The sequence below is a fragment of the Eschrichtius robustus genome, chromosome 5 (genome assembly GCF_028021215.1).
Source record: "Eschrichtius robustus isolate mEscRob2 chromosome 5, mEscRob2.pri, whole genome shotgun sequence".
In the NCBI taxonomy this organism is placed as follows: Eukaryota; Metazoa; Chordata; class Mammalia; order Artiodactyla; family Eschrichtiidae; genus Eschrichtius; species Eschrichtius robustus.
In genome coordinates, this window is record NC_090828.1 from 39,719,107 (window position 1) to 39,741,506 (window position 22,400).

Sequence of the window (22,400 nt, forward strand, 5' to 3'; positions counted from 1 at the left end):
CCGCGGCAGGAGAGGCCGCGATAGTGAGAGGCCCGCGCACCGCGATGAAGAGTGGCCCCCACTTGCCGCAACTAGAGAAAGCCCTCGCACAGAGGGGAAGACCCAACACAGCCATAAATAAAATAAAAAAAAAAAAAAAAGAAACTCAAAAAAAAAAAAAGTGTTTAAAATAGCACACGGTAAGGTTCCAATAAATATAGGCTATTATGATTAATTTATCTATTCTGAAGTTATTTTCCTATTGCAAAGAAATTAACCAAGAATAGGCAGGAAACTAGGAGACTCAGTTATGTATTGAGAGCATTTCTTTTTACGTGTACTCTTTTATGCTTTAAGGAATGTCTCTATCTCATATAAAACTCATACTAGAATGTGATATTCTTAAATATGTCTACCTTATTGCTACACTATGAAAAAATTTTAAATGCTGCTCTTTCAATCTTTCATCTATTCTATCGGAATTCTGTTTTCAGCTCATATTCATACACATCAATTTAGTCACTTTAATTACTATGCAATACCACCACTATATCTTGGGCATTTCAACCAGAACTGCATTCATCATGATTTTGCAAATGATGAAGTTCATGAAATACAACTCATTCTGAGTGAGAACACCGTATTATCAAAGTACACTAGGCTGACTTACAAGTGTTCTTCCTAGGTTAGAACTGAAAGTTTATAGACTAATATTAAGCAATTTATTCATTTAATCAATATATGAGTGATTACTTTTTGTCCAAAGTACCCTTTATCTTAGGCACTAGGGATGCTGAAAGACCCAGTCACTTCCTTTAAGCAACTAAAGTCAAACAAAAACGTAACTAATCCAATTATGAACTCTGTACCATGATGGAAATATCCAGAGAGCATCAAGGTAGGGGACTTAATTAAGTCTAGGATGGTCACTAAGTTATCCCAGAGAGACTAGCCCTTGAGCTGAATCTTTGAGGAATCATAGTAGTCAGCCAAGTAGAGAGGTTTACAATGTGAAAAGGCAGAGAGGCATGAAGGCAAACCAGCATAATCTATTATCATGAGTTTGTTATGATTAGAGCTAAGAGGGAAGAAACGAATGGTGGAGGATAAAGATGGAAAGGTAGGTAGGCATGGATCATATTCTGGAAAGCATGATTGGGGGAAAAAAAAACAACACTCTGAACTTTGAACAACATAGCATAATGCAGTATTCTAAAATATATGAGGAAAAAAGTATAGCTAGCACATCACATCAAATCCATGTTCTCATAGCTATTACTGCTTACAATACAAAAAATGTAAAGAAAAATACTAGAGATCTAATGAAAAATATTAGTGTAACAATATGTGGCAAAAATCATAAAGGTGATACCAGAATTAACTAAATTTGGAAAATAATAGCACAGTGATTGCCCAGAACATTTAACAGACAAACCTCAGACTTGGTGGGTTTTATCATTTATTAGGTCTGGGAATTGTGGGCAAGTTACTAAACTTTTCTATACCTCAGCTTCCTTATCTGTAAAAACAAGAGTCATACAATAGCTCCCTCACATAATAATTCAATAATTATTATTAAAACTTACTAAAAAAAAAAAAAAAAAGCATGTAAAACACTTAGAACATGGATATCAAAATGGTTAAACTTCCCAGGACTGAATCTGACCACTATCACTCACTAGTTCTGAGATCCTGGGAAAGTTATTAGGGTAACATTCTCCACCTCATAAGACTGCTGGGAGGAGTAAATGAACTGAGTTTAGAACAGTGCCTGCAATACATGTTTGTTAATAAATAAAAGGAAAACATATGTATTAAATAAATGCCAGTCATCACTAAAAAGAAAAATCTATGTCAGAGTATCTCCTTTGCATTTTAGAAAGATAAATCTAGCTTAAATGCTAAGCATGACCTACAAAGGGGACAAAAGCACAGGCAGGGAAGGTTATGAAGGCATTTCAATAATTCAGGAAAGAACCAAGGAGGATCTGAACTAAAGTTATGACAGAGTGGATATAGTTGGAAGATATTTAAGACTCAACTGGACTCGACAACTGATTATACAAGGGAAAATAGGAAATGAAAACTAAAACCATAAGAGGGAAAAAAATCAAAGATTTTCAGATTTTATCAAAAGAATGAATTGGAATGGCATTTGGGATTCTGTAAGAGGTACGAACTTCCTGTGGAGTAGAAGTTCCAGAAATATTAGGTGGGAGATATCTGTAAACATCAAGGTGGAGCAATCTAGCCAACTGGATATGATGAAAAAGAACCTAGAGAGAAGTTTAAAAATAGTTTTGGTTTTACCCATTTGGTTTTACTCTCTAGAAGTGCCCATGATGAAGTTCATGTGCCAATCACTGGCATTTCTGAGACATTCCTAGAGTTTCACCACACTGGCTTCCCCTTTTTACTTCCTTAGAAACTTAATAATCTTTTCACTAGAGCCCCTCACCCTGCTAAATGTTAAGTAATTTTAACATCATATAACTTTAATTAGGGGTCCCCTTATTAACATTTGCCCATCAAGAAGAATCTATTTATGACAAACCTGTATTTCCTTTCTAATCTATTAGTTCTCTGCCCATAGCAAAACATTCCTCTGTAGCGCCAGAAGAGATTAGCAAACTGCATTGTGCCTCTTGTCTTCCCCCAATCTTTTCTAAACACACATACCTAAACCTGATTAAAACATACTGAAAGTCACCAAAAGGAAAGCAATCATTTGGAATTACTTCCTCATTCAATTACATTAAAAAAAAATAAGTACAGATACTTTTTTGAGGAGAAAGAACTTAAATCTTTCTTACCTGATGCCCCTATATTTGCCTTATCTTCAGGAACCAGATTTTTATCTTTATTTAAATCTTCAACTAAAAGTTTGTCGAAATGCTCAATACAAAGTCTGCTGTCGATTTGATATAACAAAGCAGGGCAAAGGTACGTAAATAGATCAGGTGAGATTGGAGAATTGGCCCGATGACCATAGTATTTTAACAACTGAGTGACGTTCAAACACTGCAAGGAAATTGATAAAACAAATTAAGTAAGAGTACTTTAAGAAGATTATGCAGAAAAAGAAAATATTATATAGTAAAATATATTCTAAATATTATTTGAAAATAATCTGCAATATATAGATACCTATTACAAAGAATGATTTTTGACAGGAATTTATGATAGGAATACATTCAACTTGATTACCCAAAACTTTTAATAGATTTGAACCATTTTCCACTGCAACATATAAAAGATGATGACTTTCTGCCATCAATAAGAATGACTTAGAACTATATTCCCAAGATCCTCAAGGGGTTAGTTAAAAAAAATCACTTCCCTAGTCAAAGTGCAATCATCAATCGCTCAAGATTCTTATTTGTGAAACAGTGTTAAACAGACTTAAGAGTTCTTTAACAACTTTATATTAAAATATACAAGGATATAGACATTTTCACTAAGGTACCCCAAAAGAATATCATATAGGGGAATTCTAGCCCAATGCTAAAACTGGAGGATTAAAAAAAAGGCAGCTTTATCCACTGGTACTTTAAGTACAAAATATAACAACACAAAGAAGAAAACAAGTAACAAAAAATTCTGGACCCATCATATAGTAAAAACAAATATCTAAAATTGAGGCAAAGGAGATGGCACTACCTCTTTTTCATACATATGCACTCTGGTTGCATGCTTGCTTATTTTATCTATGGTACAAAAAACAGAATCAAAACATACAAACAAAAAAATGATTTTTTTCAGGTCTTTACATGAGATACTACTACCCTATCCAATGCATAGAACATTTCCAGAAATCTTGAAAAAATCCTCAGTATGCATCAGGCCTATGAGGATACAAAATAACAAGTCTGATAATCCAGACCCCACAAGTAGAATACAAAAAGTAAACATTATTGATAATGTCTAGTTATTATCAACAAGACTCTAGGATATTACCCACAGTAACAAATTAATATATTTCTTTAAAAGTACACTAAGATTTTTTAATTTGCTAAAAACCAAGTATCTAATGATTTGTCCAGTAAAGAAACAAAGATATTTACTTAGATGTAAAACACACTTCCATAATGAGAGACAGAAACAACAAAGGTTGAGGTCATTTTCCATATTAGATGGTGCTGCTTTTTATACATCCGAACAATAAACAAATTCAACAATTTTTTTAAACTTTAATGAGGGCCAAATATAAGAATACATAAGGGTGTTGATATACTTTTAATGAAACAAAAATGTTTTTAAGGTGAATAGTTTTTTTAAAAATCAAGAAAGAACCAATCAAATGTGAAAGTATTAAAAGAGCATGAAAATTTAAAAGAAAAACAAAACCACCCCATTACTATTGGAGTTTCCCATTATTATATCTTTTTGCATTCACCGTACATCTGTTGAAAGCATAAGAAAAGACTAATATGAGCAAGTAGGTCCTATAATAAAGTGACAGAGAAAACAAACCTACCACATGTGCAAAATACCTGACTTTGTAGCTAGATCAATAACTGGGAACCACTCCATAGTTAATAAGTTAACAATTAGGAAAAAAAAACTGTCTAGTCACTTCCCAAGAAAACAGTTTGAACAAAAAAAAGTCTTCAATTTTCAAATATCTAGAAACCAGCTGACAGTAACAACATGTAAACTAACTTGGGGAGTCAAAACAAGTCTTAAGCAAGAGAGTAAAATAAGGAACAAAAATAAGGAATATATTTTCTAACAACCTTTAAACATTTAGGAATTGAAGGAACCCAAATTGGAGAACAAACAATGCAAGTGAAAATGCAGACAAAAATCTTTAATCTGATTTTGATTCCTTAATGTATTTTGTAACTGGAAATAAGTTTGAATACGGTTGACTATTCCTCTGTTACTTCTCTTTTTACCTAAAAATGCTCCACAATCATCTGAGAATTACGGAGCAACCATCTTGTTCTGCTTACCTCATGTTGCCGGTCATCTTCATTATGATCTTTGTGACTAGCAGCTGAATAAATTGCACTTTTTTTAACATGCGGTGCTTCTCGCTTTCTAGTATGTCGAAGTTCACCTTCACTATCAGGATCAAGATCTTGGTGTCCGTGACCAGGATCATGACCATTATGTTCTGGAAGACGTACATGAAAATGACCTGGGTTATGTACACGATCAGGTTTGTGGACCCGATTATGCTCATACTGTTCACCCTGATCATGGTTAGGGGGAAAACCTGGTGTAATAACCTCAGAATTTTCATTACTTTTCTTCCCTTTTCTCTTCTTCTTTCCTTTCAGTAGCTTACTTTCAGATTGTTCCTGTGTTTTATTGGTCTCTGTAGAAGGTTCATGGCTAGGCTCCCCATGCTCACTGTGAATAATGGAATCATTAGGAAAATGGCGAGTAGTGTTATGATCAAGGGGATGACGCAAACAATGGTGATGACATAAGCGATGATTATGGTCATGCACATGTTTATCATCAGACTTGACAGATACTTCAATTGTCTCTTTCTCTGGATCACACTTATGGCTTCTTTTTGTTGATACACTGGTCACAGTTTGATTTTCTGAATTTAAATGATTATGGGAATGCTGGTGGTTATGTGAGTGAAAATGCTTTCCCTCTTGAACTGCCAAAATATCTAAGTGAGAAACATGATCGTGGCCAAGATCCTCATGATTAATCTCAACTACTTTTATCTCTCCAAGGCCCAAGTTTGTTAAAAGTTTCTCCAGACCAAAAAAGGATAATCTTCCATTTTCACCATAACGATCAAAAAGTTTTTCAATATAATATTTTTTTTCATTTTCAGCATCCAGCACTGAAAATTTGCTTGACTCCGATTCTGTCATTCCACGATGGTGTCTGTGATGCTCTTCAGAACCATGGTCATGTTCTTCATGGCAATGGTTGCAATGATGGAAAATAAATGTAAGCAAACAAATGAGGCAAAATTTTGTGTGCATATGTACCTTCATTTCTATTTTTCCTAAAGGGAAAGAGAAACAAGCATTAGTTTATACTTATGCACATTCAAAATAAACATAAACTTACCAGCAGTTGTCAATTCACTAGGCAAATTGTTTTACCCCATTTCTTTCATGGCTATGAATCATTCTTTCCTTCTTCAATCTCCTATAAAAAATGGCCCCTTTTAATTTATCAAAATAGTGTACAGCCCTTCAAATTAATACAAATTTGCTTAAAACTCACCTGCAAGACTACTCTGACTCCCATTAAGCACAATACTTTATACAGTAAATGTTGGTTCCTTCCTACCTGGTCCTTTACAAAAAAGTTTACCCATCTCTGTTCTTGAGTTCCTGGTCAGTGCAATAAGGCAGTAAGATGAAATGCAGTGATAAGATATGTAAGAATCAGAAAGAAATGAAACTGTCATTATTCACAAATGGCAGGATTGGGTATGCAGAAAGTCCAAAAGAATCTATAAGAATTAATAAGTTAATTTAGCACAGTTGCTGGATTTAAGGACAATAACCTAAAATCAATTGTCTACACCAGCAATAATTAGAAAATGAAATTAGAAAAAGTTCACCATTTACAGTAGCAAATAACTAGAAATAAATCTAACAAAAGATGTACAAGACCTTTTCATAAAAAAAGGATCACATATTATTGAGAGAAATGAAGGACCTAAATAAATGGATGGCTTTATCATGTTCGAGATTGGATGAGACATAGATCCAATGTAATCCCAATCAAAATCCCAGAAATAATTTTATGAAAATTGATGAGGTATTTTTAATGTTTACATGGAAACAGAAAGGGCCAAAAATGGACAAGACACTCTATCTACCAGTTACTAAAGACAGTGTGGGTATCTGGTGTAAGAACAAATAAATAAATAACATAGTCTAAAAATAGGAAAGATTCTCTTTTCCTTGGTGCTTGGTCAACTAGATTTCCATATAGAAGAAAAATAAATTAAACTTGACCCTTACCTCACACCATATGTAAACATCAATTATAGATGGATTGTAAATATAAATCTAAAACAGTAAATTTTAAAGTAAAACAGGGTCCAAAACTGTGCTGCCCAATATGGTAGCCACTTGTCAAGTGCAGCTACTTAAATTTAAACTAACAATTAAATTAAAAATTCAGCTTCTTGGGAGTTCCCTGGCAGTCCAGTGGTTAGGACTTGGTGCATTCACTGTGGTGGCCCAGGTTCAATCCCTGTTTGGGGAACTAAGAACCCACAAGCTGCGTGGCAAGGCCCAAAAGAAAAGCCCCCAAAACAACAACTGTTTCTCAGTCACCTAATTACATTTTAAATGCTCAATAGTCACATGTAGCTCATGGCTACCATACTGAACAGTGTAGACAAAAAACATGTCAATCATCACAGAAAGTTCTACTGGACAGCATGCTTCTAGAATATGGAACTATGATGTGAGTCATTCATGCAATTTTAAAGTTTTCTAGAATAAACAGGTCAAAGTCATTGTCATCCTATATTTTATATAAGCCACTATATCCAAAATAATATCATTTCAACATGTAATCAGTATAAAAATTATTAATGAAATTTTTACATTCTTTTTTATACTATGTCTTTGAAATCTGGCACATATTTTATACTTACAGACATCTTAATTCAGACTAGCCACATTTCAACAGCCACATGTGGCTACTGGCTACTATATTGGAAAGTATAGATCTAGAAGATTTATTTGGGAGACTAGCTTCAAGACCTTCAAGATAGGACATGATGTGCATTATAAAGGAAAGACTGATAAAGTATACTACATTAAAATAAAGAAATTTCTATGCATCAAGAGATATCATTAAGAGACTAAAAAGGCAACAACAGATTGGGAGAAAATTACAGCAATGTTACTAGTCAAGAATATATAAGGAATTTCTACAAATCAATATGAAAATTATGAGACAACTCAATGGAAAAATGGGTAGGAAATTTGAACAGGCACTTCATAAGAGGATAGTCAAATTACTAAGAAGCATACGAAAAGATTCTCAACCTCAATAGTCATCAGAGAATTATAAATTAAAATCACAAGTGGATACCACTATATACCCACCAGAATGAGTAAAGTATAAAAGATGTAGGCAAGAATATGGATCAACTGGAACCTGCATACACTGCTGGTGGGACTGTAGATTGGTATCTATGGAAAACTGTTTGGCAGGATCTGCCAGAAGTTGAACATAAGCATATCTACTCACATAGCAATTCTAGTCCTGGATATATGCAGAAATACATGTACAGAGACACAAAAAGACATGAATGAACATGAAAGTTCACATAACTATTATTCATCATAGTTCAAAACAGGAAAAATGCCAAATGTCCATCAACAGTAGAATGGATAAATAAAACAATAATTTTACAATGGAATACTGCACAGGAATGAAAATAAAATCACAGATTCACACATTAACACAGATGAATCTCACAAATTGAGACTGAGCCAAAAATAAATGCTAAATAAACTATAGGGCAAAATTCTATTTATATAAAATTTAAAATGGGCAAAACTAAACCATGACAATGATTATTTTTTGAAGGGAAGGTAGAGGGTGATAACTGGGACTGGAAATTGTAGTAATGTTCTCTCTCTTTACTTGAGTAATGGTTACACAAATATGTTTACTTTGTGATAATTCATTGTGCTTATCATACTCTGTGTACTTTTCTGTACACATACTGTACTTCAATTAAAAGTTTTTAAAAATCAAATTCTCTCCAGTGAAAACCAATTAGAAAATGTAATTATAAACAAAAATTATTAGGCTCCTAGAAATAAATAGAACAAGACCATTAAAAGGAGAAATGTATATGACATTATTTGCAAAAACTGGAGAGACACCACCTACATGGATGGAATAAACGGCGTAAGGTATATAAAGTCTTCCCGAGTGTATATGCAAATCTAATTCAGTGTCAATCAAAATCCTGGAAGCTGTCTGCTTTTGGTGAGACTGAATAAGCTAATCTAAAAATTTATATGGATGAGCAAAAACCCAAGGACAACCAACACAGTTCAGAAAATTAGCAAGGTGATAAAGACTTCTTTTTATAAAGTTATATAACTAAAATAACGGAACTGGCACAGGGCCATACAGATAGACCAAAGAAACAGAACAGAATTCAGAAAAAGAATCAATAATATTGATTGTGAAAAAATAGTTCTCCCTCACACCATACACAAATGTCAATTCCAAGAGGATTAAAAACCCAATGTAAAAAACAAAAAAATTCTTAACAACTTTTAGAATAAAATATAGGAGACTATCATGACTTTAGGCTAGGGAAAGATGCAAAAAGCACAAACTTTAAAAGGAAATTTTACATAATTTAATTAAACTAAATTTTAGATAAGATGCAAAAAGGACAAACCTTAAAAGGAAATTTTGATTAATTTAATTAAACTAAATTCTTTAAGTATTACTCTACAATAAAGAACATAATAAAGTTTATGACAAGCTATACACTAAAAGATACTTGCAAGTGTATATATAAACAATGCATATAAAACATATATATATATATATATATATATATATATATACACAAAAAACTCCAATATTGCATAGACAACTATACAAAGGTTATCAACAGGACAGATGGTTAAGCAGCGACATGATCACTAATAATCTGGATAACACACCAAGACATGAAGAGGCAAAAATTAATATCCGAAAATACCAGGTGTTAAGCAAAAATCTAATGTAAAGAAATAGAAAATACCTTACACTGCTGGTGGGAGTATAAATTGGTGCAGCCATTTTGGGAAGCAATCTGACATTTACTGAAGCTGAATATGAATACATGCCACAGCCCCCAAATTCTACTTTTATCTATCTATCTACCCTAGAGAAACTCTTACACTATGCACAGGAGACAAATTCAAGAATCTTTATTGCAGTTTATTGTTGAATTTTTTTTTTAATGTTAACTATCTTGTAAATAACAGAATACTCAACTAAAAGTGGTTAAAACAAAGAGGAAAATTTCACATTAAAAAAGTTGGGGAAAATGGTGGTTTCAGGACAATTACACAAGCAAAAATCCAAACTCTCTCATCCTCAGATCTGTCTCCTCAGAATCTCAAGAAACTGCTGTTGCTACAACCACTCCATCCTTGCACAACCATATCCAAAGCGGGAAGGTTTATCTTTTTCTTTTCATCCAGGGAGAAAAATCTTTCCTGAAAGTTCCTCTCAGATTTCGCTTAACATATCTTTCATCAGGGCTGTACTACATACACAAAACTGGTAAAGGAAGAAATTACCATGATCGGCTTAGACAAATCAACATTCATTCTCTCGAGATTGGAAAGAAGCCACCTTTCCTATGCATATGGAGGGCATACTAACAGCAAGCAAAAAGGAGGTAAATGAGGAATGGCAGTTGATTATATAACCATTAGTGCCTGCCACAAACCTAAATGCCCATCAGTAGAAGAATGGATAAAAAAAATATGGTGTACTTATGTAATTAAAGATTATGCTAAAGTTATGAATGGGTGACTATTAAAAACACAACAAACACAATTCTTAGAAACATAAAGAGTAAACTCCAAAAAGGTACATGTCATATCATTTATACACAATTAAAAACATGCAAAATACCTTAATTTGGGTTATATATACATGTAGCAAGAGCTTAACATGGGGATGATCACATTCTAGAGAGTGGTTATCTTTTCAGGAAGAAATGAAGGGGAGTCAGATGGTAGAGGGAGTATGCATATTTAGCTGCATCTGCAGTGTTTTATTTCTTAAAAAGTGAGGGGAATCTGAAGCAATGTGACAAAACATTTAATATTTGTAAAAAGCAGCATAATGGGATTCAGGTGCGTGTTATACAGATCTTCCCCGACTTAAGGGTGGGATTATGTCTCAACTCATCCTAACTTGAAAAATATCGTAAGTTGAAAATGCATTTAACATACATAATCCACTGAACATCATAGCTTAGCCTAGTCTTCCTTAAATGTGCTCAGAGCACTTACATTAATTAGCCTACAGGTGGGCAAAATCATCTAACACAAAGCCTGTTTTATAATAATAATCTCATGTGATTTATTGAATACTGTACTAAAAGTGAAAAACAGAAGGTTGTACGGGTACAGAATGGTTTACCTTTGTGATCACGTAGCTGACTGGGAGCTGCAGCTCGCTGCCACTGCCCAGCATCACAAGAGTGTACTGTACTGCATATCACTAGCTTGGACAAATATCAAAATTCAAAACATGTGGTTTCTACTGAATGCATACTGCTTTTGCACCACTGTAAAGTCAAAATATCATAAATCGGAGGCCATCTGTATTGTATGCTTTTTGCAGGTTTGATACCTAACCACCATCAGTGATTAGTCAACATGTGTTGGAGGAACAGCAGAAGCGGTATCATGGTTACCTGGGAACTTGTTAGAAATGTAAATTCTTGCACCCCACCCAGACCTACTAAATCAGGAACTCTGGGGTTAGGGCTCAGCAGTGTGTCATTCAATCTTCCTAGTGAGTCTGATGCTAGCTAAAGTTTGAGAGCCACTACCTATACAAATAAATTATATAAACACTCCCATTTATTTCAAATGATACTTAATTACATCGAATACTTTGATTACCTGAATTAGGTTTAGTTATTACACGTGGTTTATGTGGGTTAAGAATTTTAGAAAATAATTAGTCTATAAAATATGTTTAATCCCAAAGCTACATTAAGTTTGAGAATTTGATTTAATCCAAATGCTTCAGTTTCTTATATTATAGTCTCATAGATAAAGTCACCATTTAAAACATACAGTTTTACCTATATACTAATGAAGATGAATGGGCACAGATAATTAAGACAATCGCTATTAAGCAGAAAGAGGACATTACACTCCCTACAATTGCCTTGGTTTTCCACTTGAAGATGCTAGTGAAAGGCGATACTCTGAATGAATGCTGCTGTGTTCATTTGATATGTAAATGTCTTGTAGTTTCTTCAGTGAACATTATCTCACTGTCAAATGAATAGGTACCAGTGGTAAAAATAAAACATACATATATATTGATCAGGCAACATCAAATGAATGACTCCATGAAACACAAAAAATGTGGGTGGTCTATATGAGTTTTAAATTGTCATTTGTGTCTACTTTTTCAATGTATACTACTCAATTTGTTTACTGCAAAGATTTTAATATCTTAAGTCACCGAATCATTTACATTCAAGAGAGCACGATAGGAATGCAAAATACATGAGTGACATCATAAAGGTAATATTAAATCTGTGTTAAGTATTTTTAAAAGTAAGTCATACATAAACTTTGCAACTTTAGTTTAGAACAGCTATATAGCAGGTGTGTGCCAAAGAATCATTTGGATGAAGTATGCATTTGTCAGCATAGACTAAGCAGCTATTGTAAAGAGACTTCTCTCAAAGGGCAGTGGCTTAAGAAACAAGCAAGTTTATTTCCCTCTTAAAAACAGTCCAACACTTTAAGTATATCCTGCCACTCCCTTCCGGCCTGCACCCAGCATGGATCTCATTCAGATTCGATGCAGAAGTCAAAAGCTTTTCAGACAAGCAAAAGCTAAGAGAGAATTACAGCACCACCAAACCAGCTTTACAACAAATGATGAAGAAACTTCTCTAGGTGGAAAACACAAGAGAAGAAAAAGACCCACAAAAACAATCCCAAAACAATTAAGAAAACGGTAATAGGAACATACATATCAATAATAACCTTGAGTGTAAATGGATTAAATGCCCCAACCAAAAGACACAGACTGGCTGAATGGATACAAAAACAAGACGCATATATATGCTGTCTACAAGAGACCCACTTCAGACCTAGGGACACATACAGCCTGAACTGAAGGGATGGAAAAAGATATTCCATGCAAATGGAAATCAAAAGAAAGCTGGAGTAGCAATACTCATATGAGATAAAATAGACTTTAAAATAAAGACTGTTACAAGAGATAAGGAGGGACACTACATAATGATCAAAGGATCAATCTGGGCTTCCCTGGTGGCGCAGTGGTTGAGAATCTGCCTGCCAATGCAGGGGACACGGGTTCGAGCCCTGGTCTGGGAAGATCCCACATGCCGCAGAGCAGCTGGGCCCGTGAGCCACAATTACTGAGCCTGTGCGTCTGGAGCCTGTGCTCCGCAACAAGAGAGGCCGCGATAGTGAGAGGCCCGTGCACCGCGATGAAGAGTGGCCCCCACTTGCCACAACTAGAGAAAGCCCTCGCACAGAAACGAAGACCCAACACAGCCATAAATAAATAAATAAATAAAAATTAAAAAAAAAAAAGGATCAATCCAAGAAGAAGATATAACAATTATAAATGTTTATGCACCCAACATAGGAGCACCTCAATACATAAGGCAAATGCTAACAACCACGAAAGAGAAATTGACAGTAACACAATAACAGTAAGGGACTTTAACAACCCACTTACATCAATAGACAGATCATCCAAACAGAAAATAAATAAGGAAACACAAGCTTTAAATGACATAATAGACCAGATAGATCTAATTGATATTTATAGAACATTCCACCCAAAAGTGGCAGAATATACTTTCTTCCCAAGTGCACATGGAACATTCTCCAGGATAGATCACATCTTGGGTCACAAATCAAGCCTTGGAAAATTTAAGAAAATTGAAATCGTAACAAGCATCTTTTCTGACCACAAAGCTATGAGACTGGAAATCAATTACAGGAAAAAACTGTAAAAAAACCCAACTACATGGAGGCCAAAAAGTACGTTACTAAATAACCAAGAGATCACTGAAGAAATCAAAGAAGAAATTAAAAAATACATAGAAACAAATGACAATCAAAACACGACAACCAAAAACCTATGGCACACAGCAAAACCAGTTCTAAGAGGGAAGTTTATAGCAATTCAATCTCACCTCAAAAAACAAGAAAAATCTCAAATAAGCAATCTACCACTACACTTAAAAGAGCTAGAGAAAGAAGAACAAAGAAAACTCAAAGTGAGTAGAAGAAATCATAAAGATCAGAGCAGAAATAAATGAAATAGAAATGAAGAAAACAATAGCAAAGATCAATAAAACTGACAGCAACAGTCAGCTCTACCCACCACCAGAGCCTCCCATCGAGCCTCTTAGATAGCCTCAACCACCAGAGGGCAGACAACAGAAGCAAGAAAAACTACAATCCTGCAGCCTGTGGACCAAAAACCACAGTTACAGAAAGATAGAGAAGATGAAAAGGCAGAGGGCTATGTACCAGATGAAGGAACAAGAAAAAACCCCAGAAAAACAACTAAATGAAGTGGAGATAGGCAACCTTCCAGAAAAAGAATTCAGAATAATGATAGTGAAAATGATCCAGGACCTCGGAATAAGAATGGAGGCAAAGATTGAGAAGATGCAAGAAATGATTAACAAAGACCTAGAAGAATTAAAGAACAAACAAACAGAGATGACCAATACAATAACTGAAATGAAAACTACACTAGAAGGAATCAATAGCAGAATAACTGAGGCAGAAGAACGGATAAGTGACTTGGAAGACAGAATGGTGGAATTCACTGCTGCGGAACAGACTAAAGAAAAAGGAATGAAAAGAAATGAAGACAGCCTAAGAGACCTCTGGGACAACATTAAACGAAACAACATTCGCGTTATAGGGGTCCCAGAAGGAGAAGAGAGAGAGAAAGGACCAGAGAAAATATTTGAAGAGATTATAGTCGAAAACTTCCCTAACATGGGAAAGGAAATAGCCACCCAAGTCCAGGAAGTGCAGAGAGTCCCATACAGAATAAACCCAAGGAGAAACATGCCGAGACACATAGTAATCAAAGTGGCAAAAATTGAACACAAAGAAAAATTATTGAAAGCAGCAAGGGAAAAATGACAAATAACATACAAGGGAACTCCCATAAGGTTAACAGCTGATTTCTCAGCAGAAACTCTGCAAGCCAGAAGGGAGTGGCATGATATACTTAAAGTGATGAAAGGGAAGAACCTACAACCAAGATTACTCTACCTGGCAAGGATCTCATTTAGATTTGATGGAGAAATCAAAAGCTTTACAGACAAGCAAAAGCTAAGAGAATTCAGCACCACCAAACCAGCTCTACAACAAATGCTAAAGGACCTTCTCTAAGTGGGAAACACAAGAGAAGAAAAGGACCTACAAAAACAAACCCAAAACAATTAAGAAAATGGTCATGGGAACATACATATCGATAATTACCTTAAATGTGAATGGATTAAATGCCCCAACCAAAAGACATAGACTGGCTGAATGGATACAAAAACAAGACCCATATATATGCTATCTACAAGAGACCCACTTTAGACCTAGGGACACATACAGACTGAAAGTGAGGGGATGGAAAAAGATATTCCATGCAAATGGAAATCAAAAGAAAGCTGGAGTAGCTATACTCATATCAGATAAAATAGACTTTAAAATAAAGAATGTTACAAGAGACAAGGAAGGACACTACATAATGATCAAGGGATCAATCCAAGAAGAAGATATAACAATTATAAATATATATGCACCCAACATAGGAGCACCCCAATACATAAGGCAACTGCTAACAGCTATAAAAGAGGAAATCGACAGTAACACAATAATAGTGGGGGACTTTAACACCTCATTTACACCAATGGACAGATCATCCAAAATGAAAATAAATAAGGAAACACAAGCTTTAAATGACACAATAGACCAGATAGATTTAATTGATATATATAGGACATTCCATCCAAAAACAGCAGATTACACGTTCTTCTCAAGTGCGCACGGAACATTCTCCAGGATAGATCACATCTTGGGTCACAAATCAAGCCTCAGTAAATTTAAGAAAATTGAAATCATATCAAGCATCTTTTCTGACCACAACGCTATGAGATTAGAAATGAATTACAGGGAAAAAAATGTAAAAAAGACAAACACATGGAGGCTAAACAATACGTTACTAAATAACCAAGAGATCACTGAAGAAATCAAAAAATACCTAGAGACAAATGACAATGAAAACACGACAACCCAAAACCTATGGGATGCAGCAAAAGCAGTTCTAAGAGGGAAGTTTATAGCTATACAAGCCTACCTAAAGAAACAAGAAAAATCTCAAGTAAACAATCTAACCTTACACCTAAAGAAACTAGAGAAAGAAGAACAAACAAAACCCAAAGTTAGCAGAAGGAAAGAAATCATAAAGATCAGAGCAGAAATAAATGAAATAGAAACAAAGAAAACAATAGCAAAGATCAATAAAACTAAAAGTTGGTTCTTTGAGAAGATAAACAAAATTGATAAGCCATTAGCCAGACTCATCAAGAAAAGGAGGGAGAGGACTCAAATCAATAAAATCAGAAATGAAAAAGGAGAAGTTACAACAGACACCGCAGAAATACAAAGCACCCTAAGAGACTACTACAAGCAACTTTATGCCAATAAAATGGACAACCTGGAAGAAATGGACAAATTCTTAGAAAGGTATAACCTTCCAAGACTGAACCAGGAAGAAACAGAAAATATGAACAGACCAATCACAAGTAATGAAATTGAAACTGTGATTAAAAATCTTCCAACAAACAAAAGTCCAGGACCAGATGGCTTCACAGGTGAATTCTATCAAACATGTGGAGAAGAGCTAACACCCATCCTTCTCAAACTCTTCCGAAAAATTGCAGAGGAAGGAACACTCCCAAACTCATTCTATGAGGCCACCATCACCCTGATACCAAAACCAGACAAAGACACTACAAAAAAAGAAAATTACAGACCAATATCACTGATGAATATAGATGCAAAAATCCTCAACAAAATACTAGCAAACAGAACAACACATTAAAAGGATCATACACCACGATCAAGTGGGATTTATCCCAGGGATGCAAGGATTCTTCAATATACGCAAATCAATCAATGTGATACACCATATTAACAAATTGAAGAATAAAAACCATATGATCATCTCAATAGATGCAGAAAAAGCTTTTGACAAAATTCAACACCCATTTCTGATAAAAACTCTCCAGAAAGTGGGCATAGAGGGAACCTACCTCAACATAATAAAGGCCATATATGACAAACCCACAGCAAACATCATTCTCAATGGTGAAAAACTGAAAGCATTTCCTCTAAGATCAGGAACGAGACAAGGATGTCCACTCTCACCACTCTTATTCAACATACTTTTGGAAGTCCTAGCCACAGCAATCAGAGAAAAAAAAGAAATAAAAGTAATACAAATTGGAAAAGAAAAGGTAAAACTGTCACTGTTTGCCAATGACATGATACTATACAGAGAAAATCCTAAAGATGCCACCAGAAAACTACTAGAACTAATCAATGCATTTGGTAAGGTTGCAGGATCCAAAATTAATGCAAAGAAATCTGGCATTCCTATACACTAACAATGAAAAATCAGAAAGAGAAATTAAGGAAACATTCCCATTTACCACTGCAACAAAAAGAATAAGATACCTAGGAATAAACCTGCCTAAGGAGGTGAAAGACCTGTACTCAGAAAACTATAAAACACTCATGAAAGAAATCAAAGCTGACAAAAACAGATGGAGAAATATACCATGTTCTTGAATTGGAAAAATCAATATTATGAAAATGACTATACTACCCAAAGCAATCTACAGATTCAATGCAATCCCTATCAAACTACCAATGGTATTCTTCACAGAATTAGAACAAACAGAAACACAATAGACCCCGAATAGCCAAAGCAATCTTAAGAAAGAAAAATGAAGGAATCAGGCTACCCAACTTCAAACTATACCATAAAGCTACAGTATTCAAGACAGTAATGGTACTGGCACAAAAACAGAAATATAGATCAATGGTACAGGATAGAATGCCCAGAGATACACCCACACACATATGGGCACCTAATTTACGACAAAGAAGGCAAAAACATACAATGGAGAAAAGACAGCCTCTTCAATAAGTGGTGTTGGGAAAACTGGACAGCTACATGTAAAAGAAAGAAATTAGGGGGATAGCTTCAAGATGGCAGAGGAGTAAGATGTGATCACCTTCCTCCCCACAAATACATCAAAAATACATCTACATGTGGAACAGCTCCTACAGAACACCTATGGAACCTGGCAGAAGACCTCAGACTTCCCAAAAGGCAAGAAACTCCCCACATACCTGGGTAGTGCAAAAGAAAAAAGAAAAAACAGAGATGAAGGAATAGGGACAGGACCTGCACCTCTGGGAGGGAGCTGTGGAGGAGGAAAGGCTTCCACACACTGGCGGAGACGGTGGGTGGGTCGGGGGGAAGCTTTGGAGTCACGGAGGAGAGTGCAGCAATAGGGGTGTAGAGGGCAAAGCGGACAGATTCCCACACAGAGGATCGGTGCTGACCAGCACTCACCAGCCTGAGAGGCTTGTCTGCTCACCCACCGGAGCAGGTGGTGGCTGGGAGCCGAGGCTCGGGCTTCAGAGGTCAGATCTCAGAGAGAGGACTGAGGTTGGCTGCGTGAACACAGACTGAAGGGAACTAGTGCGCCACAGGTAGCTGGGAGGGAGTCCAGGAAAATGTCTGGAACTGCCTAAGAGGCAAGAGAACATTGTTTCAGGGTGCACGAGGACAGGGGATTCAGAGCACAGCCTAAAAGAACTCGAGAGACGGGCTCGAGCCGTGGCTATCAGCGCGGACACCAGAGATAGGCATGAGACGCTAAGGCTGCTACTGCAGCCACCAAGAAGCCTGTGTGCAAGCACAGGTCACTATCCACACCTCCCCTCCCGGGAGCCTGTGCAGCCCGCCACTCCCAGGGTCCCATGATCCAGGGACAACTTCCCCAGGAGAACACACGTCAGGCCTCAGGCTGTTACAACGTCACGCCGGACTCTGCCGCCATAGGCTCGCCCCAAATTCAGTACCCCTCCCTCCCCCTGGCCTGAGTGAGCCAGAGCCCCCTAATCAGCTGCTCCTTTAACCCCATCCTGTCTGGGCCTGGAAGAGACGCCCTCAGGTGACCTACACGCAAAGGCGAGGCCAAATCCAAAGCTGAAGCCCAGGAGGTGTGTGAACAAAGAAGAGAAAGGGAAATCTCTCCCAGCAGCCTCAGGAGCAGAGGATTGGATCTCCACAATCAAACTGATGGACCCTGCAACTGTGGAATACCTTAAGAGACAACGAATCATCCCAAAATTGAGGCGGTGGACTTTGGGAGCAACTGTAGACTTGGGGTTTGCTTTCTGCATCTAATTTGTTTCTGGTGTTATGTTTATCTAAGGTTAGTATTTAGAGCTTATTATCATTGGTAGATTTCTTTATTGATTTGGATGCTCTCTTCCCTTTTTTTTCTTTATATATATATATTTTTTTTTCCTTTTTCTCCTGTTGTGTATATGTGTATGCTTTTTTGGGTAATTTTGTCTGTATAGATTTGCTTTTACCATTTGTCCTAGGGTTCTGTCTGTCCGATTTTTTTTTTTTTAGTATACTTTTTAGCGTTTGTTATCATCAGTGAATTTGTTTCTTGGTTTGGTTGCTCTCTCTTTCCTTCCTGTTTTTTTTTTTTTTACTCTTTAATTTTTTTATTTTTAAATATATTTAAAAACTTTTTTATTTTAATAACTTTGTTATTTTATTTATTTATTTATTTATTTTCTCCCTTTTCTTCTGAGCCAGGTGGCTGACAGGGTCTTGGTGCTCTTGCTGGGTGTCAGGCCTGAGCCTCTGAGATGGGAGAGCCGACTTCAGGACACTGGTCCACCAGAAACCTCCCAACCCCACATAATATCAAATGGCACAAGCTCTCCCAGAGATCTCCATCTCAACGCTAAGACCCAGCTCCACTCAACGACCAGCAAGTTACAGTGCTGGACATCCTATGCCAAACAACTAGCAAGACAAGAACACAACCCCACCCATTAGCAGACAGGGTGCCTTATCATAATAAGTTCACAGACACCCCAAAACACACCACCAGACGCAGTTCTGCCCACCAGAAAGACAAGATCCAGCCTCATCCACCAGAACACAGGCATCAGTCCCCTCCACCAGGAAGCCTACACAACCCACTAAACCAACCTTACCCACTGGGGGCCAACACCAAAAACAATGGGAACTATGAACCTGCAGCCTGCGAAAAGGAGACCCCAAACACAGTAAGTTAAGCAAAATGAGAAGACAGAGAAATACACAGCAGATGAAGGAGCAAGGCAAAAATCCACCAGGCAAAACAAACAAAGAGAAAATAGGGAGTCTACCTGAAAAAGAATTCAGAGTCATGATAGTAAAGATGATCCAAAATCTTAGAAACAGAATGGAGAAAATAAAAGAAACGTTTAACAAGAACCTAGAAGAACTAAAGAGCAAACAATGATAAACAACACAATAAATGAAATGAAAAATTCTCTACAAGGAATCAATAGCAGAATAACTGAGGCAGAAGAATGGATTAATGACCTGAAAGATAAAATAGTGGAAATAACTACTGCAGAGCAGAACAAAGAAAAAAGAATGAAAAGAATTGAGGACAGTCTCAGAGACGTCTGGGACAACATTAAACGCACCAACATTCGAATTATAGGGGTCCCAGAAGAAGAAGAGAAAAAGAAAGGGACTGAGAAAATATTTGAAGAGATTATAGTTGAAAACTTCCCTAAAATGAGAAAGGAAATAGTCAATCAAGGCCAGAAAGCACAGAGACTCCCATACAGGATAAATCCAAGGAGAAACATGCCAAGACAAGTATTAATCAAACTATCAAAAATTAAATACAAAGAAAAAATATTAAAAGCAGCAAGGGAAAAGCAACAAATAACATACAAGGGAATCCCAATAAGGTTAACAGCTGATCTCTCAGCAGAAACTCTGCAAGCCAGAAAGGAGTGGCAGGACATATTTAAAGTGATGAAAGAGAAAAACCTACAACCATTACTCTACCCAGCAAGGATCTCATTCAGATTCGATGGAGAAATTAAAACCTTTACAGACAAGCAAATACTAAGAGAAATTCAACACCACCAAACCAGCTTTACAACAAATCCTTAAGGAATTTCTCTAGGCAGGAAACACAAGACAAGGAAAAGACCTACAATAACAAACCCAAAACAATTAAGAAAATGGTAATAGGAACACACGTATCAATAACTACCTTAAATGTAAATGGATTAAATGCTCCAACCAAAAGACATAGACTGGCTGAATGGATACAAAAACAAGACCCGTATATATGCTGTCTACAAGAGACCCACTTCAGACCTAGGGACACATACAGACTGAAAGTGAGGGGATGGAAAAAGATATTCCATGCAAATGGAAATCAAAAGAAAGCTGGAGTAGCAATTCTCATATCAGACAAAATAGACTTTAAAATAAAGACTATTCCAAGAGACAAAGGACACTACATAATGATCAATCCAAGAATAAGATATAATAACTGTAAATATTTATGCACCCAACATAGGAGCACCTCAACACTTAAAGCAAATGCTAATAGCCATAAAAGGGGAAATCGACAGTAACACAATCATAGTAGGGGACTTGAACACCCCACTTTCACCAATGGACAGATCGTCCAAAATGAAAATAAATAAGGAAACACAAGCTTTAAATGATACATTAAACAAGATGGACTTAATTGATCTATAGGACATTCCATCCAAAAACAACAGAATACACTTTCTTCTCAAGTGCTCATGGAACATTCTCCAGTATAGATCATATCTTGGGTCACATATCAAGCCTTGGTAAATTTAAGAAAATTGAAATCATATCAAGTATCTTTTCTGACCACAATGCTATGAGAATAGATATGAATTACAGGAAAAGGCCTGTAAAAAGTACAGACACATAGAGGCTAAACAATAACAAAGAGATCACTGAAGAAATCATAGAGGAAATCAAAAAATACCTAGAAACAAATGACAATGAAAACACGACGACCCAAAACCTATGGGATGCAGCAAAAGCAGTTCTAAGAGGGAAGTTTATAGCACTAGAATCCTACCTCAAGAAACAAGAAACATCTCAAATAAACAACCTAACCTTACACCTAAAGCAATTAGAAAAAGAAAAACAAAAAAACCCCAAAGTTAGCAGAAGGAAAGAAATCATAAAGATCAGATCAGAAATAAATGAAAAAGAAATGAAGGAAACAATAGCTAAGATCAATAAAACTAAAAGCTGGTTCTTTAAGAGGACAAACAAAATTGATAAACCACTAGCCAGACTCATTAAGAAAAAAAGGGAGAAGACTGAAATCAATAGAATTAGAAATGAAAAAGGAGAAGTAACAACGGACACTGCAGAAAAACAAAGGATCATGAGAGAGTACTACAAGCAACTATATCCCAATAAAATGGACAACCTGGAAGAAATGGACAAATTCTTAAAAAAGCACAACCTCCCAAGACTGAACCATGAAGAAACAGAAAATATAAACAGACCAGTCACAAGCACTGAAA

The 22,400-nt window shown here is 36.0% G+C and overlaps 1 protein-coding gene across 5 annotated transcripts in view; it reads right to left on the reverse strand.

The window, feature by feature from the left end:
- Positions 1 to 22,400, reverse strand: part of SLC39A10 (solute carrier family 39 member 10) — a 99,037-nt gene that overhangs the window by 35,400 nt on the left and 41,237 nt on the right. For 4 of the 5 annotated variants that reach the window (XM_068544755.1, XM_068544752.1, XM_068544751.1 and 1 more), the window contains exons 2-3: positions 4,935 to 5,959; positions 2,793 to 3,000 (exon numbers count right to left, since the gene is read on the reverse strand). In XM_068544755.1, the coding sequence (XP_068400856.1) occupies positions 2,793 to 3,000; positions 4,935 to 5,948 (1,222 nt within the window). In that variant the 5' untranslated portion in view covers positions 5,949 to 5,959. Of the gene's footprint in view, positions 1 to 2,792; positions 3,001 to 4,934; positions 5,960 to 18,351; positions 18,506 to 22,400 lie in introns of those variants that run through there. The other variant, XM_068544754.1, reaches the window with a different exon arrangement.